The sequence below is a fragment of the Triturus cristatus genome, chromosome 12 (assembly GCF_964204655.1).
Source record: "Triturus cristatus chromosome 12, aTriCri1.1, whole genome shotgun sequence".
NCBI lineage: Eukaryota > Metazoa > Chordata > Amphibia > Caudata > Salamandridae > Triturus > Triturus cristatus.
Window position 1 is genome coordinate 84,374,645 of NC_140595.1, and position 27,187 is coordinate 84,401,831.

General features: G+C 46.5%; 1 protein-coding gene and 1 long non-coding RNA gene across 2 annotated transcripts in view; one reads left to right on the plus strand and one right to left on the minus strand.

Moving 5' to 3' along the window:
• EFNA4 (ephrin A4) overlaps positions 1-18,945 on the plus strand; it is a 202,896-nt gene extending 183,951 nt beyond the window's left edge. The window contains exons 4-6 of the mRNA XM_085636812.1: positions 9,358-9,441; positions 13,305-14,151; positions 15,827-18,945. Coding sequence (XP_085492938.1) covers positions 9,358-9,441; positions 13,305-13,408 — 188 coding nt within the window. The 3' untranslated portion in view covers positions 13,409-14,151; positions 15,827-18,945. The remainder of the gene's footprint in view (positions 1-9,357; positions 9,442-13,304; positions 14,152-15,826) is intronic.
• LOC146772654 (uncharacterized) overlaps positions 1-27,187 on the minus strand; it is a 249,458-nt gene that overhangs the window by 29,057 nt on the left and 193,214 nt on the right. The gene's annotated exons all lie outside the window — the stretch shown is intronic.

Here is a 27,187-nt window from a genome sequence, read left to right on the forward strand (position 1 = left end):
GAAAACCTGAGATGGCCCATCAAATATTCAGCTTTTGCATATACGTTTATCTGAGGGTGTGCATTGCATACGTTACCACTCGTTGCTGCGGTTAGCTTTTTTTAGACCCCACAGTCCAGTTCTCTGAGCCTTCTGTGCCGCAGCCTCCAGGCAAGCCATACACAGTGACGCACCCTTTCTGTGTCTGATTCTTTGTCCCTCCCAGTTCCAAACAGAGCCCTCTGTTGCTTTAGTGATGGAGCCCACAGGCTCAGCAATTTTTAGTCCGTAGGGTCTTTACCATTATCTACGTCTACCTCTCTGTTGCTGCATAGAAACACCCAGCAATCAGCCTCATTTTATGACTTTGTGCAAGTTGTTTGCAAATAAACCTAATTTCAGCTTAGAAGGGGCTTAGAACCGCCCATTCCTTACAATTGGTTGGCTTTATGGTCACTGTCATTTGCTTCCTTTTTATTTGTTAACTTGTATGAGCTTTCCTTCTTTTTGTGTTTGTCCCTCCCCTGGGGCATATCCTCATTACTTGTCTCATTCCACTATTTATTTTTCGAGCAATATTTTCTTCTTCTTGATTAAGCACACTGAGAATGCATCTGTTTTCCAGCTGTCTCCCCCGTGTGTTTCTTTCTCCCTGTCCCATAACCCTGTTGCTGCTCTCTCACCCGTGTACCTCTCTTCACCTTGCTCTTTACCGCTCTCGTCCTTGTACGCTTCTACCCCTTATTGCGTCTCCCTTGGGTGCTGCTTCAGCCTCCCATACTCCGTTGTTCCCACGTTCCATATTGCTGCCCCCTCCTGCTTCCTGTTGATGCCCCATCCCCTCTTCCTGCTCTTTTTTTCCTTTCTCAAATGTAAATATTTTTTTTAAACAGAGGACCCAGGTAGCAAATTGTTGCTGGCCTATCCACCCTAAAAGTGTTATGAGCTAGTTATTCTTCAATTTCCATTTTATTTACGGATTGGTCTCAGGTCAATAAATAAAAAAAATGGCCCCCCCAAGTCATTTTATAGGCATGCATGCATAATAGTTCATGCAGACGCCTAATATATTGACACTATCGCATGGGTGCGTTGTTGTGCCTTCTGTTTTTTAAAAACTTTTTTGTCATGCTGCACATCACCTTCTTCAATACGGTACAGCATGGCTAAAATGCATTGTCAAAGCCAATAGATCCCAAAGGCAAGATCCACTGACTTGGCCAGCAGGGCAGTACTGGGACAGAAAATAGGTCCAGGCACCAAAATAAAATAGGTCTGCAGTTGCTAAAATAGTAGCCCACATTTGCAAATCGGGGCAGTTTTGAACTTGTAGAGACACGCAAGATAGGTGTTTTGTAAGGTACAGGACATAGCATTCTTTTGTACTTGCTGCAGGCAATGTTTATGGTATTATCATGGAAATCAAGAGTAATAACCAGGCCAAAAAACCGTCCCCCGAATAGCCAAATACAGGCCCACACATCTGTTAGACCTGCTATTCTGGCGCTGCCAATTTTTAGGTCTCGCCTGGCGTGGGCTGCGCACATGCGCAGTCTCGCTGGCGAGATTGAATGATTTTGGGTATTTTCTGTAAAGGGCATTAAGCCTCGCCCCTCTTTTCCATTGGCCGGCGTCACCGTTTATGCTAAACTGTGGCCAGCCATTGCAAAAGAGCTGTTCCTGACGTTTTCGTTCGGCTTTTTGAGCCGTCCCATTTGGACGGGCTCGTCTGCCTTCCGTGCGTCGTGAAAGGATTCTTATCTTTATGGGGCCATGTGTTTAAACACATGGCCCCATAAAGACAAGAGATCCTCTTTCACTTTCGGGACCGCTTCATGCTTGTTAAAAGACCTGCTGTCGCCCCAGTACCACGCGAGCAGCAAGGGCAAAAGACTAACGAAGACCAACCGAACTTGTCATTTTCTCTTTCAACGGATCAGAGAGTTATACTGCATCTTTGGACACGCTCCTGCTCTGATGTCTACAGATGTTTTATAAAAATACATTTTCATTTTGGTCCAGAAATGTGAGTAAACGAAAACGCATGCACCTCGCTGTGACTGCATACACTTGATTTATGCACGAAGAATTAGCATTGACATTTCCACAGAAAATAATTGGAGATTTCGATGCGTTGCTACAATTTAAGAAATTAATTTCACTGAGCGCTTTTCACTACAAGTGCTAGTTACAGTACAAACTTAGCCAACACGTCTAGATTTAATATAAAGATGTTGCATTTTCCTCACTGTGTTCATTGATAACTATTCATCACACAGGTATATCATTTATATAAATTGTATACCATCCATTCAGGTAAATAAAATATGCACACGTAGCGCCGCTGCAGCCATTCATAAAAAATCAGCAATTAAAATAAATTCCAAAGGGGTTGAAATGGTTGTAGCTCGGGAGGAGGCGCGCGGGTGGTGGAGGGGACGGGTGTCGCTCCGCTTCTAAAGAAGCCTAGCGGTCACCAGCAGTCTCAGCTCCTCCCCTAAGCGCCGACGAACGAGGCACTTCCTGGCCGGGCCGGAAGTCAGAGGTTCCAGGCTCTGGGGACCGGCTGCAGGAAGAGTTGTAAGTGGAACCTGCCCCTCCCAGGTCCAGATGACAGTCTCCTTGCGCCCCTTCCCCACTCCCCCCTCACCGGCTCGGTGCGCCTTGCTGGGCTCCCCGGCAGTCGCGGCGCTGCCTGCTTACCGTGCCGGCTGCGGCGCGAACCTGCTGCCGGGAGGGGGTGTAAGAGGAGGCGTGTGCGGGAGAGTGTGGAGGCAGCAGGCACCGGGAGTGGGCATGAAAGCGAGGGAGGTAGGGAGAGAATGGATCCGGCACATACCCGAGTCTGGGGCGCAGTGCCTGGAGTGCCTGACCATAAACCCAGACTGATTTATATAATGTAATGCAGTTTTATATAGCGCGAACTGTCCTCAAAGGTGTCAGAGCGTTTTACAAAAGAACCAGGTAAGGTACGGGGTGAGCCAGGCAGCAATCAAGGCTTCACTGTCAAGAGAGGGGCTATGTCAAGGTAAGGGAGGGGTATCCTCCAGGCACTGTGCGAGGAGCTGCTTCAGAGTGAGGCAGATGTTCACCGCCAGGCACTGTGGAGAGAGAGGAGCTATATCAAACTGTCCGTCAGGCTCTTGTGTGAGGAGCTGCGGCAGAGGTTGGCATAGATTCACCAGCCAGACACTGTGGAGAGAGAGGAGCTATATCAAAGTGGCCGTCACGCTCTTGTGTGAGGAGCTGCGGCAGAGTGTGGCAGAGGTTCACCAGCCAGGCACTGCGGAGAGAGAGAGGAGCTATATCAAAGTGAGCAGACGTTGTGTCCACCTGGCACTGTGTTGGAGCTGCGCCAGTGTGTGGCAGAGGTTCACCAGCCAGGCACTGTGGAAAGAGAGGAGCTATATCAAAGGGTCCGTCATGCTTTAGTATTAGGAGCTATGGCAGAGGTTCACCAGCCAGGCACTGTGGAGAGAGGAGCTATATCAAAGTGGCCGTCAGGCTCTAGTGTTAGGAACTACGGCAGAGGTTCACCAGCCAGGCACTGTGGAGAGAGAGGAGCTATATCAAAGTGAGCAGACGTTGTGTCCACCTGGCACTCTGTTGGAGCTGCGCCAGTGTGTGGCAGAGGTTCACCAGCCAGGCACTGTGGAGAGAGAGGAGCTATATCAAAGGGTCCGTCATGCTTTAGTGTTAGGAGCTACGGCAGAGGTTCACCAGCCAGGCACTGTGGAGAGAGAGGAGCGATATCAAAGTGGCCGTCAGGCTCTTGTGTGAGGAGCTGTGTCATTGTGTGGCAAATAATCACCAACCAGGCAATGTGCAGCAACAGAGCTATGTAATTGTGAGACAGGCGCTTTATCCACCAGGCACTTGTGTCAGGAGCTATGTCAGAGTAGGGCAGAGGTTCACCAGCGAGGCACTGTGACGCTCTACAGAGCTCTGACAAATACAACAAAATGATGTCCCAGCCAGACCGGTTCGAGTTTGGAGCCAGATCAAAGTCAGACAGGCGTATCCCCCAGGCACTAGTGTTGGTGGGTGAAGATCACCAGCCAGGCACTCTGGCGACAGAGACCCATGTCAAATGAAAGAGGCAGATGCCCAGCCAGGTACAATGCGAGAGAGGAGCTAGGCCAAAGTGTGCACCAGGCACTTGTGCTGGGAGCTGTGGCACACTGAGGCAGTGGTTCACCAGCCAGGCACAATATGAGAGAGGAGCTAGGCCAAAGTGTGCACCAGGCACTTGTGCTGGGAGCTGAGGCACACTGAGGCAGAGGTTCACCAGCCAGGCACAATGCGAGAGAGGAGCTAGGCCAAAGTGTGCACCAGGCACTTGTGCTGGGAGCTGAGGCACACTGAGGCAGAGTTTCACCAGCCAGGCACAATGCGAGAGAGGAGCTAGGCCAAAGTGTGCACCAGGCACTTGTGCTGGGAGCTGTGGCACACTGAGGCAGAGGTTCACCAGCCAGGCACAATGCGAGAGAGGAGCTAGGCCAAGGTGTGCACCAGACACTTGTGCTGGGAGCTGAGGCACACTGAGGCAGGGGTTCACCAGCCAGGCACAATGCGAGAGAGGAGCTAGGCCAAAGTGTGCACCAGGCACTTGTGCTGGGAGCAGTTGCACACTGAGGCAGAGGTTCATCAGCCAGGCACAATGCGAGAAAGGAGCTAGGCCAAAGTGTGCACCAGACACTTGTGCTGGGAGCTGAGGCACACTGAGGCAGAGGTTCACCAGCCAGGCACAATGCGAGAGAGGAGCTAGGCCAAAGTGTGCACCAGACACTTGTGCTGGGAGCTGAGGCACACTGAGGCTGAGGTTCACCAGCCAGGCACAATGCGAGAGAGGAGCTAGGCAAAAGTGTGCACCAGGTACTTGTGCTGGGAGCAGTTGCACACTGAGGCAGAGGTTCACCAGCCAGGCACAATGCGAGATAGGAGCTAGGCCAAAGTGTGCACCAGGCACTTGTGCTGGGAGCTGAGGCACACTGAGGCTGAGGTTCACCAGCCAGGCACAATGCGAGAGAGGAGCTAGGCAAAAGTGTGCACCAGGTACTTGTGCTAGGAGCAGTAGCACACTGAGGCAGAGGTTCACCAGCCAGGCACTGTGCAGGCAGAAAGGTATGCCAGCAAGAGCGGTTTTATCAACCAAGCACTGTGTTAGCCAGGTTCACCAAATTATGATGGGGGCCTGGGTCACATGACCCACTTTTGAATTACCCACTTGTAAAATGTATGCAATGTTAACACTTTTTAGATTAGAAAATGGTGCACATTTTATTGCCGAAGCTCTGCTACTGCCCCCTCCGCGCTCACACTGAGCTCTGCTCCTTGTCACGTCTGCTCACTAGTGAGCTTTCAAAGTAGTGGGCCTGACGTCCCAGTAAGCACCCCATTCTTCTTCTCGAGGTCTCTGGGAGGAGGCGTTTCTACCACCAAGAATTCTGACAACAAATTGGGGTAAATAGTCCTACTTTTAAGCAAATTGTTCACATAAACTTGCTAAGAAGCCATAGGCCCTGAAAGGTGACTTATGAAATATTCCAGGACATTTATGATGTGGCAAGAAAGCTGGGCCCACCCCAGGAGCTGAGCCAATTAAAAAAAAGTTGCCATGGGTTCCACCCCATATGTCAGGAATTACCACCAGTAGTCCACGGCTAGTGTCCCTATATGTCAAGCATTAGCATCAGAATACCAGGGCCAGCATTTAGTCTTATGAGCTGTGCAACAGGCCACTGGTGCTGCCCTTATGACATAAATTACATACAATACGCCAGTTCAGCATTTCCTGTGGATGCTCCCCATATGCCATAGGTGCCACCATATGTCAACAAGCATTGGCACAGCCAATAGGTCTCGCCTTATAAGTGTTTAGCCATGCAACAGTTGATGTTGTTGCACCAAGGATATTGTGCTGGATAACTAAACACTTATAAGGTCCCAAAGGCGAGACCTATTGGCTATGCCAATGCTTGTTTTTATAGGTCAGTGCATGTTTTAAGTGGTAGGAAATGGCAGGGGTGACCAGACGAACAGGGGCTGGGGTGTGCCACAGCCATACACGGTACCGGCACATAAATCTCTTTATTAAGACAGCCGTGGAAGTGCTTTTCTATCTTGAGAGTAGGTGACGGGCATATCCAAAGCTTGAGAATGGGTAGGATTCGGGACACGAGTACATTGCGCAGTAAAAGATTTTCACACAGGTAGCATAAAATCAGAGGTCATCCCATGTCTCCCTGCATCTGTGTTGGTATCGCATTGTAAAGCCTGCTTATCCACTTTTTCTTCTGCATCTGATGCAGAAAGCTGTTCCATTTTGCAAGAACCGTGTATCAAGAGAAATTCTCCATATTTTCAGCAGTAAAAAATGTAATGTTACCCGCAGTGAAAATAATCTTCTCTGATTGTCACAGCCTGAAGTCTGTAACTCCTTGAGTGCGGGCATCAGCCAGTGGGACACTGGGAAGGGCTATAAAGGACCCTCTAGTGCTTTGCGGCGGAGGGATTTGTTTTGGTAATGAAGATCAGTGTGCCCTAAAGTGAAAGTAAAATGAGCTCGTTTTCAGTGCTCAGAGTACATTTCAGCCCCCCCCCCCCCCCCGAGCACTGATTGAGGTAGGGGAGGTGTCACTGGAAAGGGGAATTTTTTTAGAGCACATGTTTTGGGATGGAACCGGCCTCCCCTGGCATTGGCCTGTGCTCCCATCCACCAGGGACCACATTGGTCTTTCTGCACTCCCCGCGGGGTGGATGGGGATGTTCACCTCAATCTGCCCTCCCCCCGCCCCACCTCTCCCCAGAGGGCAGAAAGCCCACTAGACGCCAGGGTTTTCTAGTTTGCTATTTTTTTTGGGTGGGGGGGGGGGGTCATGGGCCTGCCCCCACCTACCCTGGGGGCCCCATTATCCTTCCCTACCAGGCAAAACTAGACATCGTTGGGAGTCCAGGGTGGTATGCCGTGCATGCATGCCCCAGCATCATCTTACCCACAATGCCCTGCAAACCTCAAACTTTGCCTAAAAGCTCGCATTTGCCTTACATTTCCGTGATGGAAACTTCAGAATCCACAGAGATCCAGCACATTTCTACCACCCAGTGTTTCCCTCATTTCTCCCGATAACACTACCCCCACTTGTGTGGCTGGGCCTAGTGCCTGCAACAAGAACGGATCAAACTACAGTCATTGGGAGCCCTAACAGGGGACTCCCATTGAATTTGGTATGATCCATTCCTATTGCAAGCACTAGGTCCAGCCACAAAAGGGAATCAACGTTTTTATCGGACAAGTGGGTTTCGCCGGGTGGTAGGAATTTTGTGAATTCTTACTGATTCTGTAAGTTTCCCTCACAGAAATGTTAGGAAATGTGTGATTTTAGCCACAGTTTGAGGTTTGCCAGGGCTTCTGTGTAAATTGACCTTGTCAGAGCCACACAAGTCATCTCACCTCAGATTCCTTTAGGTGTCTAATTTTCAAAAATGTACCTGTTAGTTAGGTTTCCCTAGGTGTTGGCCAAACTGGGACCTAAAACCCACAACTATTGACATTACAAAAAAGGATCAGTTTTCAGTGGAAAATTGTGATGTATCCCTGTTGCATATTAGGCCATTTCCTGTTGCAGGAACTAGGCCTACACCCACACAACTGAGGTTGTGGGAACATAGAATAGTAGAACATTTATTACCAACTGGAGTTTGCTGTGTTTGAGCCTTCTAAATGCAAGCCAGTGTTTAAGAAAAAAGAGATTTTAAAATATGCCCGCTGAATCATATGCTAGTATGAGTACCCATAAATTCAGAGATGTACAAATAACCACTTCTCCTAAACTCCTTATCTGCTGCCCATTTCAGCAATACATAGGTTTCATTGATACCCATATATCACTGTACATATTTCATAATATGAATTGGTCTATACTAGGTACACAATGAGAAACCATTGTAAGGTGTAGCTCAGTTGTTGGCTCTGGGTATTTCTTCTTCTTGGATAACCTACAAACACTATATATCTCTGTAACCAGAAGGGTATAGTAGACATAATGGTATATTGCTTTTGTAAATTAGCCATCATGATGAAAAGTTACAGGAAAAACGTCACAAATTGGCGTCCTACCGATTTTTCAATTTTTCTTTATTTCACCAGTATTTTTCTTTGGGAAACCTTGAGGGATCTACACACATGAACCCGTGCTGAATTCAGAATGTTGTCTACATTTCAGAAATCTATTGCTTTCCTGGATCACCCACGGGATTCATACTGGTTTCCACCACAAACTGGAATTAGATTGAAAGTACACAAAGGGCCTGATTCTGATGCGGGTAGGAAAGCATTCCCACCTAGAGCCTGATTCTGATGCGGTTAGGAAGGCCTCCTAATGGCATTTGCTCCTTCCAAATCGGATTGGGAACGTGTTTTCCCAACCCAGGGCCCAATTATGATGCGGTTAGGAACATATGCTCCCATTGAAGTCAATGGGAGTCCAACCAAATCGTATCTGGAAGCATCCGGATGCATTGTACTCCGCTGGTCGGACTCTCCCGATCCGAGTGGGTCGGAAACTATTTTCCAACCGATTCAGTCTGGAAGCTTTTCCCACCCGCTTCAGAATCGGGCCCAAAATAGGAGATTGGGCTACCTCTTTGGTAAATGCCGAAACTGGAAAGAATTGTTGTTTTGATTCTGCTCTGCATGTTCCTGAAACCTGGGTAGCTGGTGAGTTTAGCACAGCAAACCTTTTGTTGATGCCGTTTTTAGGAAAAAATAGACCCTTTTTTTGCACACTCTCGGTACCTTTAGAGTCCCCGGGATGTTTGACAGAAAGGATGCCAATTTGGCATGGATATATTACGTGGAAAAAAATTATGGAGGCCTAAGCGCAAAGTACCTCAAGTAGCCCAAAAATGATTTATTAGCACTGGGCTTGGGATTGGCAGGGGCTGGGTGGGGGGGGGGGGGGCTAAGCAGTTAAGGGGTAAAATCCTGTCGTTTTAGGTTTCAGAAAAGACTCCCTTTATCAGTTATGTTGATGTTTGTTTGCTAGATCCCCTCCACCCTCAGCACCTCTCTTTGTTGGGTGATCAGATTTAAGTGACAGTGAAAAGAGTAACTTCTGTTGGAAAGGCCTGGAGGCTGGCAGTGTGCAAAGAATGTATATTCTGTCAAAATATAAGCGCCTCACAAGTGGGTGTGCCTTTTTATGATTTTCTTCGGATTGGTCCCATTTGAGGAGCAGTACATTATTGCATTCTTGAGGGTTCCTTCTCAAGTTACTCAACTATACTCCAAGCCCACTTGACTTTGAACCGCCCCCAAGAACAAGCCTACTTGTTTGTATCTTCTAGAAAACTGACTTTTTCTGCTTCTTTAAACAGCAAAGCCTGATGACCAAATTCCCAAATCTCAGCCTCGTGGAAGAGGAGGAGGCGGAGGAAGAGAAGAGGGAGGAAGGTCCAAGGGTAAGTGTTTGCTGCTTAAAACTTGCAATTGAGTGATCAATGGAGGCAGGGCGGGGGCTGCCAGACTGAGGCTGAGAAAGGGCAGTGGGCTGAGGTGATGTCTATCTAGGAATTATAGTCAGGTACATTTGTGAGCTTACTAAAAAATTACATTTTTTAATACCTGATCAAGCAGAGTAAGGTATGCTAGTAAGGTGTTGGTCTAATTACAGTATGCGAGTGAGGTATAGGACAAAGTGAGGTAACTCAGTGTAAAATACACAAAAAAGTACATCATTGAGGTCTAGAATAGAGATGCGTGTGCTCTAGTTCAATTATAAAACACTTCTTGTAGACCTAACCAACTTTGTAAGGCAGAAAGTAATATTGATGTGAGGCAGAGCTCTAGGATCCTACAGGGAATGGTGTGGCAGATTTGTGGTTTACAGGGAAGCGGGTTATTCTGTAGTGAAGTTTATTCGTGCAGTATTTGGTAGAGTGGGATCTATAATAGTGACCTCTGAAAGAGACACGTTAGTGATAGATTCCTTACCTTAGAATATCCCCAGGCGTCAGACTGGATCCGTAAAGTTTTCGTCAGCAGTACCCCTGCGCGTCGGTAGGCATCGTCGTGCTGCTCCACGTACGTCGCTGGCATCGTAACCGCCGAGATGGCGTCGTCGGAGCTACTTAGATGCGCCCACGCGCGCTGACGTCAGTTCTTTCTTTTTCCGCGCCAGCAAGCGCAGATCCGAGAGAGAGCGTATAGTGCATTGAGGTTTATCTATCAGTGAGATACAGCAGAGACTTTGAGGGCAGAGTGAGGCATACAGGAGAGTTATATTGGAGTGTGGTGTCAATGTGAAGTGTAGGCCATTGTGAAGTATGTAACTGAGGTACTCTAGGAATTGAAAATGAGTGTGATCCATCACTTATGAGAAATGTGTGGGTATTTTATGGATTTTAATTAAAGCCAACAACGTTGCATCGGGACACTCTAAGCAACTTAGTTCCAGATACAACTGTAATATATACTTTGTATTACTTTGGTCGCACAAAGTAATACCATTTATTTAATATCTGTGATAGATACTAAAAAAAAAAAAAAATAGACAAAGAAGCGAGAGAAAAAAAGAAAAACAAAGTAACCGCAATATGCCCTTTAAACTAACAATAAAATACATACTATGAAATAATGACATTTACAGTCCAAGTCATAGTAATCAATTGTTTAAGCATTAAACAAAATTTGACAATAAATCCACCCTTCAAAAATAAAACCAGTCCATCACCGCTGCTACAGATAATCCCTGGGTTATTTCGGTGACCATTCCTAGTTCATATATAATTGCGACTTTCGATTGCTAGATTAGTTGAAATGTCATTAAGACTATAAATAGTTCTCCAGAACTTCGTGATTAACTTTACATGACTACTATATTTTAAAAAACTGGTTTACACGAATGGTTGAAAGGACACGTGCTAAAGGTTGCTCAATTAGCTTTCTCAATATTTTCTCTAATTGTTGTAGCTTTTGCACACAGTTGTTTTGCATAAATATAATATTTAATATCTAGAGTAGCCTAAAAGTTTAGGTTTTGGATATTATTGGATGAGGTCGCGATTGCAAACGTACAGGTAAGAAGTTAATTGACCCTTGTTTTGACAGAGTACTGTGTAGTACTTCCCGTCGAGCCATTCTGAAGCACTGAGTCCATTATTACTAATGATCTGTTAAAGGTCACTGGGAACTGATAATTTTCAGGAATATCCTCAATGCAGGAGGTTATTTTCTTGCAAAGAAAGAACAAGTTATATATGTAACTGTAGTTCTACAGTATTGGTATCTTTCATAGATTCACATGCTTGAATCACTCCGGTCGTCGAGCTGGGACTCCCACGTTGAACATAGATAGCAGTGCGATGGTAAACATAGGGATACATCATTTACATAGTCACTCATTTTAAAAAGATCCGAAGTTCAGCAAATCAGCCCATAGTACACTCTTAATATTCCCTACCTGGGTCAACAGACCTATATAGTGTTCTCTAATACTTGTGCTACGTAGTACAAATGTTGAAGAACAATGTAACATGGCTGTGGAGGAGGGTGGGTTGCATATGAATCTATGAAAGACATCGATTTTGGAAAACTACATTTAAAGGTAAGTTTTTCTTTCTCCAATAATGATTTCGCAGGCAGGAAAACTTGGAATTGCCCCTGCTCTGCAGAGCAAGAGACCTGCTCCCGCGAGGTGGGAGCACTGCCTGGTTCTGCCACACCTGTGATGGTAGTGGAGCAAATAGGGCTGCGGGGTCCTTTAGGCTCTCCCTGCAGCACCCAACATAGAAAATGCTTTGTGTGGGCCCCGGGTGGGCACTGGGGAACCCCAGTTTAAAAAAAAAAACCAAAATAATAATGGGTTGCAGTTTACTGCACGGCCTCTGGGGCCGCTTGCAGGGATTAAGCGGTGGCCCTGGGGCTCCCTCAACGTAATTGAAAGATGTGGGTCTCTGGGGTGGCAACAATTTTTTTTTTTTTTAAACAGGGAATAAAGGAATAATAAGAGGCAGAAGCCGCTCATTTTCTATTTACGTTTCCTAGAAAGGAGCACCCCTTAATGCCCTGCAAGGCCTTTTAATTATGTTTGGAGCCTGGGGCTGCACTACTATACGACTAAACTGACAAAGGCTATAGGAACGAATCTGACTAAGGCTATAGGATCATTGCTCCGTCCTAAACCTGGATATGAAAACCTGAAGAAGAAAGTCTATTACCAGTAGCAAGGGGGAGCCTCTGTCCCATATTCCTAATCAGTAGATTAACTTCAGTGGCAGGCCCCAGTGACTCGTCTGATGTGCGAGAAGCTAATCCAAGTGCCTGCCTCTTAGAACTATCTCTTGTGTGAGAAAGAAAAGTTGATTGCTTGTACTAAAGTGAAGAGTAGGATTTTATAAACTGATGTCAAGAGTTATTCTAAGTGTCAATCACACAAGTGTACAACCGGCTCAGGCTCAGTCGAAAGGACGAAAGAGATAACAGAAAGGGCGTCCTATGAAGATCTAAAAGGGGGGGGGGGGAGAATCCCTCAGGACAAGAACCCTCACTCACCGTTAGGTCGTGAGTGAAGGGCAGAGTGCAAAAGGGTGTGAAGGGTGTGAATTAAAAATGTCGGTCTGGGCCAGACAGACATTTTTAATTCACACCCTTCACACCCTTTTGCACTCTGCCCTTCACTCATGACATCTTTACGCTCATCTTTGGAGATAAAACACCTCAGCTCCTCCCCGAGGGGAGTCGTAGCCCACACTTCGGTGTGTGGAGGGAACCCAAATGATGAAGCATGTCACCTAACAGTGAGTGAGGGTTCTTGTCCTGAGGAATTCTCTCCCCCTCCTTTTAGATCTTCATAGGACGCCCTTTGTCTTTCGTCCTTTCGACTGAGCCGCTTGTACTCATGTGATTAACAATTCCTCTAGGGATCCGTACCCCCTGGCTCCCACAGATCCCTTTTGATCCCAAGTGTGTAGAAGTTATTCTAAGCCCATGGAATTGCAGCATGTCTTTTATTTCAGAAATAAATGATTTACTTGTAAATAAATCTCGAGTAAGATAATACTTTCTAGATTTAGACTTACTTTCAAGTTGTTAGGCCAGCTCCCAAATGCCATGCTGGTAATTCTGAGGACATATTTCTGGTTATGATAGCCAGTATTAAGTACTATTGCCTCGCCCAAATTACTTTTCTTATACCAGCTTCCTCTACCCTGATCCACCGCCCTAGTGGGGTTCATGAGTAGGGTTGGGATAAGACCTTCAATCTGCTGCCTGCCTCTAGATTGCCCAAAGTGACTCTACTTTCTGTTTGTTCTTAATTTTGCAGATGGTACAAGGTCAGCTGGTGGGTCGGTGAGGCAGCGACCGCTAGACGCACGACTTCATCTACTTCTGTGCTTCAGCCTAACACTTATTCTTCTTTGGAACTGAAGAAGCCTGCTGCTTTTTTTTTTTTATTTTATTTTTTTTTAAATATGCGCGAATCGTGATTTTTTTGTTGTGGGTAGAAGACGTCGCACTTTAGATGATGGAGGTTGTACAGAAAGCCTACGTTTTAGAACTTTCACCCTGGTACATGAAGCCTTTACCTAACCTTCCCTTCGCCTCTTGTAACCATGGCCCCATGACTCCCACCGCGGTAAACACAAATGGCAGAAGCCTAATGTTTGAGGCTCCCTCAACCCAAAAATGTGCCACCTTCAACCCAAATGCAGCCAATTTTGGCACAGCTCTTTGTCGGGCCCTCTGATCTTTGGCAACTCGAAGTAGATGCTGTGTCTTTTTATTTTTTAATTATTTTTCAGTTAAAATGGAATTATACTTGCTTATGGATTTTCAAAGCCAAAGATGAGATTATCCAGTTAATTTCACACCTAAGTGCGCTTTAGTGGAACGACCAAGGGCTACGTTCCCAACGCTGACACGCACAGATTGACGGAATATCAACCTCCCAAAGCTTCCACTTATGAACCACCGTAGTCTTCCCCGAGTGTCTCAAGGCCTTATTATGTTCATAGAGACTGGATTCCAAGTCCTATGAAGAAATTGAGGAATGCAACTGGACCATTGAATATTTACCTCCGTACGGCCCAGTGCTGCCCATACCAATGCTTTGTGAGACGAGCCAGTAAACCAGCGGACCTTGATGTTGAGGACCTCTTGCCACATAGAAAGTAAGTTCCTTTATGTTCCTCTTTCCATGATGCATGCATTTGGCCAAACAGCTGACTCGATAAGTGAACATTGGCGGCTGGCGCCTATCAAGGGTGGTAGGGCGGGGGTGAGGGTTGGGTAATATTATAAAATAAAAGAAAACTTGCCTGCCGCTCCGACTAATGCTCCCGCCTGCCTCGCTGCTTCTCTTGTCTGGGCTTAGGCTTCAGGGCCCAGGCTCCCCACCCAATCTAGACCCTGCGCTCATAGCACGAGAGCAGCGTCTGGATTGGTCTGAGTGACCTCGTCCTGCTCACAGTGCCTTGGAGCCTGTGGCTTTTCTCCAACCTGGCTGTTCAACACTGCTGGGTTGGAGAAACATAAGTGCGCATGTCTGTTTGACCGGCCTGAAACGGACGGCCAAACAGACATGCGCACTTAGAAGTGCACACTACTCCTCTTTCCTGCCATGCCTTGCCCCGCCCTATACCGAGACTCAGACCGCAATAAATAAAATATTATTGTGTTTTTATAATTTTATTTATGATCTTCTGGCTTTGGGCAGTGGGGCGACACTCCTCCGCCACTACTGAGCAGCCGCCCCTGTGAGTGAAGGCGCAATTCAGTGTGAAACTAGTTCCCTCCTCATCTGCCAATGCAGTTTAGGTGGGAATCCAAGCGGTGTTCCCACAACCTTCTCACTTCCAATCTGGAAGCGAGAGTGGCCACCAGATGCAGACTGCTGTGCTCAGTTATGTACACACGCTGATGGTATGAAGGCAGAAGGGCTAGTTGGCAGAGTTAATTCAGTGGCCTCTTTACCACGGGGATTTCTGACACAGAATGTTCTTTTAGGCTCTTCAACTGATAGCGTGGCATTAAATGAATGTCAATAAAGGGGCGTCTGTCTGCTGAAGCCAACTTGACAAGTGTTTGTGCTCCACCACACCATCCGAGTGGTGTCAGATGTACGACTAAAACACAGTGGCCACCTCGTTCCTCGTCATTGTGTGCACTTTCTAGCCCTGGGCTTTCAAACTATAGACCATTGCAATTTAATTAGTTCAGCGGAATCTAACCAACACTACAACACGCTGAATGCATTCGATTGTCACATAAAACTTAGGGCTGGAACCAGCGTCCATCAGAGAGTGTGTCATATATTTGTAGGCCACAGGGGTCATTACCCTGCCTGATCTGAAGGGAGGGAAGCACTTGCTAACATACAGCACCATCCTGTTGAAAGAGAATCACACACTTTCCTTATAAGCGGCTTAAAAAAACTAGGATTGAATCCGCGTCACTGCCCCGGGTGGCTAATTGAGTCGTCTTCCTGAGAAGGACATGTACTACAAGGCGGATCCTTAGTTATGCAATACGTCTGTCTCATGCGTGTGTGCAGCGGTCTCCTTGTGCAAATGTGTGTGAATGGTGAACCTTGTCCTTTGTTAATAATTAAAGATACACAGCACTTTGAATCAGTGCAGCCATGTTATATGTAGACTTTAACATGTTCCAGGTTATACAAAGAGTGTGTGTGGAACTGTTTATGAACTCCAGAATACAAGCTTAGTGACTCTAGCAGTCAGTCTTTCATTTGTGCAAGGAGGGCACTTTTGTATTTAGTGAAAGGTAGCATTAAGCAAGTTCACACTGAATGCTGGTCCCAACTTACCCTGTGCCCTGTCTTTTCAGGTCCTTCCATGATGACACGTATTAAAAGCTGGGCGTCTCCTGGGGAGTCCTGCCTAGGTTTCCACTTCCCCTGCAAGGCGTTGAAGTGATCGCACCAGCCCTTCACCAAGCCCAGAATGTTTGGGGGGGAAATACAGCATGCTGAAAACTACTATTAAAGAGAATGAAAACTGGCATATCTCTTTTTGAGTGGGGCAAGAGGATGACCAGGTTGGTTGAGGAAAGTACTGGCATCCTGGACATTTTGGGAGCAAGGTTTATCGGAAGAACCGCTGCTGTGTCTGAAATGTTGGTCACAGCAAACATCGTCTTTCTCATTGAAGAATTAAGATTGAGCCTAGATGATGAAACCTGTATTCAGAAAAAAAGAATTCTGCCTTAACATAAATTTTTGTTTCAGCATTTTGCATTTGAAGAGTCTGAAGTTTGAGGGAACGTACAATTGAATTGTGTTGTATGTTTGTGTACAGTAGGTGAACAAGAATGTCGCAGCAGCATTAGGGCTCCATCTCGCCTTCAATGGTGACACCGATCACATGTGGGGCGTGTGCTTCCTTCAACCTATGCTATTTCATCGGTGAGTTCTAAGAAGCGCATTGATGGAGGTGGTGTGGTTCAGAGCAGAGATTAATTTAAACCACAATCATGTGTCGAGAGATTTCTACCTCCGTGCACCTTCCCATTTATTCCCCGCAAAACACAACACCACGATTGCGACAGTTGAGCGTTCATTCACCTCCTGGTATTCACTGTCCTATTGTTCCATTTCCTGATGTGCCCTTTTTGCCTTTCTTCCCTTCTTACTCCCCTATAAAATAAAGGGCAGATTCCAGATGCTCCATGCCAACTGAACACAGTAACTGTGTCATTGGGCTCCAACAACTTTCGCGATGTTCCATCCCCTGCCTCGTCGAGACCGACAGAGAAGAATCTTGGACTGTTCATTGTGTGAGCAAAACCCAAGACAAGTCTATGCTTGTGGTCAAATTCATGTGGTTTCCAGAGTACTTTGTTTGGGTTAACACTCCTTTCTGTTCAAAGATCCACAATCTAATGCAGACTGTTGTTGCTGAAAGTTCTCTGATGCAGTGCTCAGTGGGAAGGAAACACAAGTTTGAAAAGTCGTATAAAGAATCTTCCAGAAAGGTTTAGGTCACTCCTGGTAACTTTGAGAAACAGAGGCACAAGCACTCACCCTCTCACTTATTTATTCACCAACACCTGCTTCCACATACACTTTCTGGCACACACCAGCAACTTCATGCACAAGTACTCGACCGCATACTCGCTTTTTGAGGGCACTAAAGTCATGCATGTTTTTAAAGCACTTGAAAGTAAGTGACCCTTTACTTGCACGCTGTATGGCAGGCAACAGTCACAATCATTCACACACCTTGCCCAACAATTGACAGCAAAGTATTTTATCCATCACACATTCTTTTGTTCTTCTCCATGACAAACAACGTTTCTATTGGTCTCAGGATCTGTCACTGACACAGACCGTTTTACACATTCTAGGTGGCTTGGATAAGCAGCTGCCTCTGTCATTTTTTCATTCCTTTCCAGTGTCACCCTATCCTAGTTCATGGCTCTTAAAAAGGTTTGAGAGATAAAAATTCTATAAGAATTTCAGCTATCCTTGTGGGTCTCGCCATAGTCTTGTATACTGCGTGGCGCTTTAGGGAGCTTGGCACCAGGGTGTCTCGTTGCCCTGGCACTACAGGCCCATCAGACTTGGGTTTGGGTATGACAGGCCGTACTAGTGCACCAGCCATTCGTTAGGACATTGTAGTCTCAACCTTGGTTGCTTGCATTTGGACAAGGGCGGTGATACTTTATCATCAAGTTTCAGAATTGGCCATCGGTGTTAACCCACCAAGGCCGGATTTGGATATTGCAGACGGTGCTAGCCTTTGTGACTTGAATTCTGGCAAAACAAGCAGGGCATGTGGCCCACCTTTGGATCTGAACATGGCAGAGAACACTTACCTATGAGAGTTTGGGTTTGATAAGGAATGTAGGGTTGGCTGCGTTAAGCCGTGCTAGTGCACAGTTCTTGGGAACTTTGCAGCTCTGACCTATGTTCCTTGACTAAGCTATTTTCCTTTCACAAGAAATGGAGCCCTGTTCATTAGAGTGGGAATGGCATTTGGTGCCAAACCATCAGGTTTTGTTTGGACACCGCAGTCTATGCCAACCGATCAGGCTTGTGCTCTGGATATGACATTCAGTGCTATCCATTTTGTTTGGACATGAAAGTCGATACTAATCCATCAGCCTTGTATTTGACACGCGGCTGGTTCTGACCCATACGGCTTGTATTTCGATTTGGCAGTCGATGCTAACCCATCCGGCATATGTTTGGACACGGCTATCGATACTAAACCCATCAAGTCTGGATCTGGACATGGCACCTCGTGCTAAAACCTCAGGTTTGGGTCTGCACATGCGAGTTGATGCTAACCCATCAGTCTTGTGTTTTGACTGAAGCCATCAAGTTTGGGTCTGGACGTGGCAGTCAGGGCTAAAACCTCAGGTTTAAGTTTGCACATGCGAGTCAATTCCAACCCGTCATGCTTGTGTTTGATGTGCACTTGTTGTTAACCCCTCCGGTTTGGACATAGCATGCAGAGTTGGTGCATCAGCCATGAATCTGACTTCTGAGGGAAGTTTAGTCCATCCTGTTAGCTGTACATTACAAAGTTGAGTAACCCACCTAGGCGTGCACTGAGGAGAGATGAAATATTCTCTGCCATGAGTTGAGTTAGTAAAGGTTAGTGGATCACATGAGGCTTCCAGTGAAGGGCATTAGCCCTTCATCACACAGTAGTCCAGTTTATAAAGGCAGTGGGTACGAGCATTCTTGCGTTTAGGCATCCTACCTAGAGATGAGTGCACAGTAATCTCCCCACACATGACCCCGGTTTGGTTAACGTCCTCTGCAGTAGCCCTCAACCCAGGGCTTGTTTTCAGTGAAGAGAACAGACTTTTGTCTTCTGAGAAGATAACAATCAATCGCCACAGTATTCAATGTGTTTACAATTGTTGTTTTTTAACTGAATATAAAAATATAACTTTGATAAACACTGAGCCAAAAATAAAAAATATTTTAAATCATGCACTTTGCTCTACAACTTTTTATTTCACTTGTGGTGGTTGAAATGTTTCTAAATGTATTTTGTGTTCAGGAATATGCATACTAGAGGGATTTCATGCTGAAAGTAAACTGATGAATGAAAGGAATTTGTCGAAAGCCTGATCATGAGGTGACCCATAGGAGCTCTGCCAGCCGGAGTGAATCTGTAGAGCTCACGGAGTCTGTATGCATTGCCCGTGGACCAGCAACACCACATAACAGGACAGACCCAATGCTGGACTGGCAGCGGGGCTACAGATGGGGGGCCTCTGCTAACGTTTTATGAGACCCCGTTTCTGAGTAATGAAGTTGGCACTGCTCATTAAGTGGCATTCTTAACTTAAGACCTGGATGTTCCATCAATAATTTATGCCGGGCAGGAATGGAAGCTTTCAGGATCTCTCTTCTCAAGGGGTACCTCTTTAGCGCCGGGACACTCTTCTGAGTAGCCGTGCGCTTTACAAATCCCCCATAACATAACATTCGAGGTGCTTCGTGAGTGCTAATATGTCACAAGGCGAAACCGCGGGTCTGCAGCAGGGTGCCATGGGAGTGCTTTTATGGGTGTCAGTACTGGGATAGAGACGGACTCTGGGTCATGCGGGCTAGTCGAGTCGTGTGTGTCCTACCCTGTTCCATTGGTACTGCTGCAGTACAGATTGAGATGAAGTGACAAAGATCTGTTTAGGGTCCAATAAATTACTAGCAATACCAGATTTAGGTGCAGTGACAGATGCTTTGAGCTGTGGTACAACAGTGGTAGCTCATGTCACCTTTTCAGTCGACTGTTCTTTACCTTCTCCCACCTTGTATTTATTTTTAGCAAGTACTTTTTAGCAGAAACATGTATTGTGGGTTCCACAGTGAGAATTGGTGCATAAGATCAAATATGTGATATGTTGTACATTTGTGTCAAAAATGTGGTAAGTACCAGGTTTGTATTAACATACAAGAGCCATTATTACGTTTAGTAATTAATGGTTGGTGAAAGATTACAAGTAACTTGGAATCCACTGGCAAAAAACTAAAGTGCAGTGCAGTTGTAATGCTCAGTCTGTTCGGGGAATCATGTTCGTTGAACATGCATGGCTCATGGTTAGAGGATATTGTGAGGGGCAAAGCTCGCCTTGGAGTCTATTGAGTCAAAGGGATGGAACTGATTTCGAGAGCAATAGTGTTCTACGTAAGGTATGCTAGCAGAGCTAATGATCTGAACTGCACGGTTTCACATGGAAAAAAGGCTAAGCCGTTGTAGATATTAATCTTATCCTAATTTTAGTACTAGATGCTCTAGGCCGTTTTGCTTTCAGTGAGTTGCCAGAATCCCTAGGTCTCTTGTTGGAACCTAGAAAATCCTGTATAACCACAAAACCTCAGGGGAGACCTGATGAAGGGAACTAGAGCCACAGGGTGCTAGGAGAGGCAGCCTCCAAACTATAATGTTTACCACAAATGAGCCGCTCCTAGTGTGATGACCTAAGTGCTACAGTGTAATAGTGTTAGGCATCTCACAAAAGTGAAAGACTGGTCTCACACACCACCTGGTGTCAAGCTTCATCATTGACCAGTCCTCACCCTCCAAAAACTTGGTTTGATAGAGGGTGGGCATACACGTGAAGACAGGGATGCACTTCTAAAGCTAAGTGGGGGCCCTTACAAAAATGTGAAGTTAAAATGCCAGTACAGATGTCATACTTATTTTAATGTAATTGGCATTTGTATGGTGTTCTAAAAACAAAGGTCGGTGTGATGGGGATTCTATTGTTCCCCCACCGTACTATAAGTGGTCAACATGTTTCTGTTTCATGGCTCGCACAAACATATCAAAATTGTAGATTGTCACAACCAAGGTGCCACCCTTTGAGATTCCCTGTAAAGTATAGCAATACTGAGAACTGCTCCAGAGCTATCCATAATGCTAGACCAAAGAATAACATTAGGTTTTCCTGGGTACTGAATAGACAGAATGGATCATCAAGAACTATATGGATTATGAATATTAGTTCTATGCCCTTCTGTAAGAACGACAACACCTGCTTTTATGCCAAAAGCTGCTTGCAGTCATATCTTAGTAAAGATTTCACTGGAGGTTTCTGGTTTTCATTGTGGTTCCTAGTTTTAAATGTTACTGCTATTGAAGTGTACATCGAAGACATATTCAACTGAAAAGCAACACTTTGGTCAGGATATTGACATTTTTTTAGGTCTCACCTAGGCAGCGCGTGCGCGGTCTCTTCGAGACATGCTGTATTCAGGTATGAACTTTAAGCTCCGCCCATCTTTTCAATTGGGTCCTGTTGCTGTCCTTTAGAAATGGTGGCTTTTGATTCATGATTAGGCTTAGTAGTCCCTCCTTAGTACCTCCTTTTCTCCTGTTGTAACTTCCCCAGAGGACTGCCCTTTACATGTGTTGTTACTTGGTGTGTTTTAATTAGTCTGTGAGCACTATTTTCTTAAATGACGTTCTCCTTCCTGCTGTAGCAGGCAGGACATGTTCTCCCGCAACCGCTTGGATTTTTTTAACTGGCACGCCGCGCTTTATCCTATGTTATTTTGCTTCAGCCGCCATAATGGCGGCTGCGCCTTTCTTTTCGTATGTCCGGCTCACCGAACTTGATCTTGTGACACATATATATTTTTAAAAGCAGCACGCCGCGCTTTATTTTATGTTTGTTTTTTTCAGCTGCGCATAATCTTATGTTTTAATTTCTGCAGCGCAGCACACCGCAATTCACCTTCAACGATAACAGTTGCACCTTTATTCTGTGCGACTCACCCAACTTGATCTAAGTGTTCTTTTTTAGTGTTTACAGCTGGGGACTTATCCTCCAACTGGAGCTGGGATGATTACCACCCCACTGTTTGAGGATTTGGCTTGCATTTCCGCTCAAAGCAGTGTGACATAACGCACCTTATTTTGTTTTTTTATTGCTGCGCTTAATCTTATGTTTTATTACTGCAACGCGGCACGCCACGCTTCAGCTTCAACAATAGTGGCCGCGCCTTTCTACTCCGCTGCTCATCCTTCTTGATCTCAGTGTCCTTTTTTTAGTGCTTACAGCTGGGGACGTGTCCTCCAACTGGCACTGAGGAGATTGGCGCCCCTGCTGTTTGAGGCTTTGGCTTGCGTTTCAGCTTCCTGCTCCAGTGCTCACGGTGCCTGCTTGAGTTGCCTGCATCTGACAGAAGCCCAAGTAGGTCGCTCTTTCTCTCTCTACAGCTCTCCTCAGCTTGTCCCTATCGCGAGGAGAACTGTAAGCAGCAGTCCAAGGAGTATCTGCTCCTCTCAGGTATGGACTTAAAACCCCACCCATTCTTACAGGTAAGGCGAATAAATACGTTTTATTGACAATTGTGTAATGATGTCACGCTTACTGCAGCACCCACTGCCCTCACTTTGTTTCCTCCCAAAAACATGAGCTAATACATGTTCGAGGCATATGAGCTGCAGATTACACACTGTGCATAGATCGCCATCTGGTGTTGGGCCCGGATGTTTGCAGTTGTTTCTCCTCTTGGAAAGTCTTTGGAAGTCACGAGGTATGTGACTACTCCCTTGGATCGTATTGCGCACGGGCTTCGGCTCCATCGTCAGATAGTTTTTTTCTGCCATCGGGCTCGGATGTGATCTTCGCGCTCCGGTTCCGAACAGTTTCCAGTTCTTCTATCGGCGCGCAATCCTTCCCCCCTTTCGCGGTATTGTTTTCGATCGCGATCTCCACATTCGACGCGACTCATCGTTCCAAGTCTTCGATTTCGGTTGTCGATGAGGGCCTTCAGGCCTACCCAAGCTTCGGTCCTGGCTGATGGAAAGGACTCCATTCAAAAAGTGTCCTCGATGTGGGTCCAAATTTCCCCACACCGATCTCCATGAGGTATGCAACCTCTGCCTCTCCCCTGAACACGAGGCTTGAGACTGTCCGGCGTGCAAATCCTTCCGATCCAATAAAACCATTCGAGACCGAAGGGCGAGAAGAACCATGGCACACTCGTCGACAGCGATCCCAGATGACCTCTTCGGAGAAGGCGTCGACGCTCCAGAAGGACAGCACACCGAAGAGGGCCTCGTCAGCGCCTCTGAGGCCGACGACTCAGATGTCGAGGACATCACTCCGGCACAGAGGGTCGTGAGTACCAACATCCACCCCCACCCCACACGGCATCCAAAAAGGTTTTGGTCACGCCTTCGCCCTCGGGCCAAGGCACGACCAAGGACATTGCTTTCCATACCTCGCCTTCGGGCCCGGTGCAGAAGCCTATCAAGCCTTCCGGCGGCTCAGGCTCGAGCCAGCCTACCGTCTGTGCCGAGAAACACTCCTCCGCACTGGCGCCGAAAAAGAAAATGGCCTCCTCCTCGGCACCGAGCTCCACACCGAAGCACTCTGCACCGAAAACAAGCACAAGCTTCTCAGTACCGACACCGTCCCCGGAGCCGAGCAAAAAACACAGAGCCATCGACACCCACACCTCGAAGCTGAAAGTCATCTCGGAGCCGAGTAAACAACCAGCCAATCCGAAGCCGCACAGTTCAAAACAACGAACTGATGCAGGCTAAAAGAACTACAGCCCGAAGCTTTCGGCGCCGACGGATCGGCCACTCACTGAAGAACTGTTTAGGCCTGATCCATTACAAAAAACACTGGTCAAGGACCCTAAGACTGGACATTTGATGCTCAGTATCAAAAAGAGACCGCTGGACAAGCCTGCCCCAGCTCCACCTCCAAAGAGGAAAGACTTTGCTACCTCCCCTCTGAGAATACCTTCACCCCCTCCTCCTCCAGCTCCTCCTCCTTCTCCTCCACCACCTCATCATTCTCCCACACCCTCTCCGGATGATGATGATGATGTCTATGATGACACCGGGGACGAGCCCAATGACCAACCCACAGGGCACCCCACTCCTACAGGCTCCCCAGTCCCTTGGGACGACTATAATATTCCAGACATCCCTAATGTCCCGCAGGATGATCTCTACTCTTCGAGACCATCCCCTCCGGAAGGCACAATGGGGTTTAATCAACTACTCCAGAGGGCTGCACACTACCACAGTGTGGATCTCCATACTGACCCTGTGGAGGAGGACTTCCTCCTCGATACATTAGACACAACACACAGGGCCACTTCCATCCTGCCCATGCTCAAGGGTGTTATGAAGCACGTGCCGGAGGTCTTTAATGACCCGGTCAGGGCCAGGGTCATCAACCCTCGCATCGATGAGAAATATAAGGCCGCCCCTACAGACCCCACCTACATCAGAGGGCCAGCACCACTAGACTCCCTAGTAGTGCCCACTGCAAGAAAGCATGCAAACTCCCAGGCATTGTGTTGACATATATTAGGACATTACCAACATTGTCAGTGCTCCTGTACATGGGACCGATGTCCTGAGATGCACTGAGCTAACATTACAATTACGCGCATAAAAGTCTATTAATAAAATTGATGTCCGGGTTTAATAGAGATTTGAAATTAAGAAACAAATAAAAAGAAAGTTAAACCCTCTAATTGTGTGCCCTTTTTCAAAAGTGTAAATAATCTCTTGGCAACACTGTAAAAAAGCATAAAAGCCCAGCTGGAACCTCTCCAAACAGTTTGAGTGAAAATGTAACAAAAGTGGCCCTTACCACTAAATAAACCATAGGTAATGTGACAGAACATTATACTAACCTGAGACCACTACTAAGTGTAGGATTCTTTAAAATACTTTTTCTCTTGGCAAGCTAAACAATTATTCATGTTTTCCAAACAGTGGAGTCCAATCCTACTGCAATAATTTTCCTCAATGTATGATGTTTTTTCCTTCAAACGGTTTATTGGATGCTCAAACTAATATCTTTTATAAAACAAAAGAGCCCATTATCTGTTTTTTCAGTATTGTAATTTACAGGTACATTTCGAATGTGTTTTTAGGTCTCGCCTGACCCAGCGCATGCGCTGGTCTGGCGAGACTTATTGAGAGGGCTCCAAAAAGTGCTACCAGGCCAGCCTAGACCTACAGTGCATGTGCACGGGCGCGCGCGCCGCGCTTGACGCGAGTACTTTAACTTTTGCGGCCGCACGGCCGCTTTGATGTTTGATCGCGATCACTTTCGCGGCCGTTCGGCCGCTTGGCATAGCCAATAGGTCTCGCTTTTGGAACCTTACAAGTATTTAGTTATGCAACTGTTGCATGGCTAAACACTTATAAGGTCCCAAAGGCGAGACCTATTGGCTATGCCAATGCTTGTTTTAATTGGGGGAGAAAAACACGGACGCTCTGGAATGTGTTTGTCTAAGGATTTACCCAAGCACCTTTTTCATGCTCTGGGAACAAGCATGTTCTGTAAATACAAGATATTAGAAGCTGCTTTAACTGAGGTCTTTGTTCTCCAAGCCTTCTCAAATGCTCAATTTCTCCCAAAATACCAGGAAAAGGGGTCTGGAACGACTCCTGTTTGTTTCCGTCTTTCCCTGTTACTGTGCAATGGGTAGGGATTTTTCAGTTTTTGGAACAGATGCTACTTAGAATGCTGTTTCGCTCCTTTAGGAAGAAATCTCCACCTGCCTTCACCATCTCACTGCTTCTAAATGGTGCCTTGCTCCTTGGAATGTTTTGCTCCTTAGAATGTTTTGCTCCGTTGAATGTTAGCCCACATCGCGGATTGTTTTGTCATACCGTGTGAATGCGTATTGCTCCATAAGCTTGTCACCTCTCTCCTTGTAATGTTGTTTCACTGCCTGTGGTTTCATCTCCCTTCTGGTGAATCCCCATGCCAAGGTCTCGTTCCTTGGAATGCTACGTTGCTCCTTGGGAATGCGCTCTTGCTCCTTGAGAATGCCATCTCACTCTTTGCAAATGTGGTCTTGCTCCTCAAAATGCTGTTTCACTCTGAAGTGCCGTCTTCCTCCTTGAAATGCTGTTTCACTCTGGATTGACACCTTGCTCCTCAAAATGCTGTCTCACTCTGGATTTTCGTCTTGCTCCTCGAAATACTGTTTCACTCTGGATTGTTGCCTTGTTCCTCGAAATGGCTGTTTCACTCCGGATTGTGGTCTTGTTCCTCGAAATGCTGCTTCACTCCGGATTGTGGTCTTGCGCCTCAAAATGCTGCTTCACTCTGGATTTTCGTCTTGCTCCTTGAAATGCTGTTTCACTCCGCATTGTTGTCTTGCGCCTCAAAATGCTGCTTCACTCTGGATTTTCGTCTTGTTCCTCGAAATGCTGCTTCACTCTGGATTGTGGTCTTGCGCCTCAAAATGCTGCTTTACTCTGGATTTTCGTCTTGCTCCTTGAAATGCTGTTTCACTCCGGATTGTCGTCTTGTTCCTCGAAATGCTGCTTCACTCTGGATTGTGGTCTTGCGCCTCAAAATGCTGCTTCACTCTGGATTTTCGTCTTGCTCCTTGAAATGCTGTTTCACTCCGGATTGTCGTCTTGTTCCTCGAAATGCTGCTTCACTCTGGATTGTGGTCTTGCGCCTCAAAATGCTGCTTCACTCTGGATTTTCGTCTTGCTCCTTGAAATGCTGTTTCACTCCGGATTGTCGTCTTGTTCCTCGAAATGTTGCTTCACTCTGGATTGTGGTCTTGCGCCTCAAAATGCTGCTTTACTCTGGATTTTCGTTTTGCTCCTTGAAATGCTGTTTCACTCCGGATTGTCGTCTTGTTCCTCGAAATGCTGCTTCACTCTGGATTGTGGTCTTGCGCCTCAAAATGCTGCTTCACTCTGGATTTTCGTCTTGCTCCTTGAAATGCTGTTTCACTCCGGATTGTCGTCTTGTTCCTCGAAATTCTGCTTCACTCTGGATTGTGGTCTTGCGCCTCAAAATGCTGCTTTACTCTGGATTTTCGTCTTGCTCCTTGAAATGCTGTTTCACTCCGGATTGTCGTCTTGTTCCTCGAAATTCTGCTTCACTCTGGATTGTGGTCTTGCGCCTCAAAATGCTGCTTCACTCTGGATTTTCGTCTTGCTCCTTGAAATGCTGTTTCACTCCGCATTGTTGTCTTGCGCCTCAAAATGCTGCTTCACTCTGGATTTTCGTCTTGTTCCTCGAAATGCTGCTTCACTCTGGATTGTGGTCTTGCGCCTCAAAATGCTGCTTCACTCTGGATTTTCGTCTTGCTCCTTGAAATGCTGTTTCACTCCGCATTGTTGTCTTGCGCCTCAAAATGCTGCTTCACTCTGGATTTTCGTCTTGTTCCTCGAAATGCTGCTTCACTCTGGATTGTGGTCTTGCGCCTCAAAA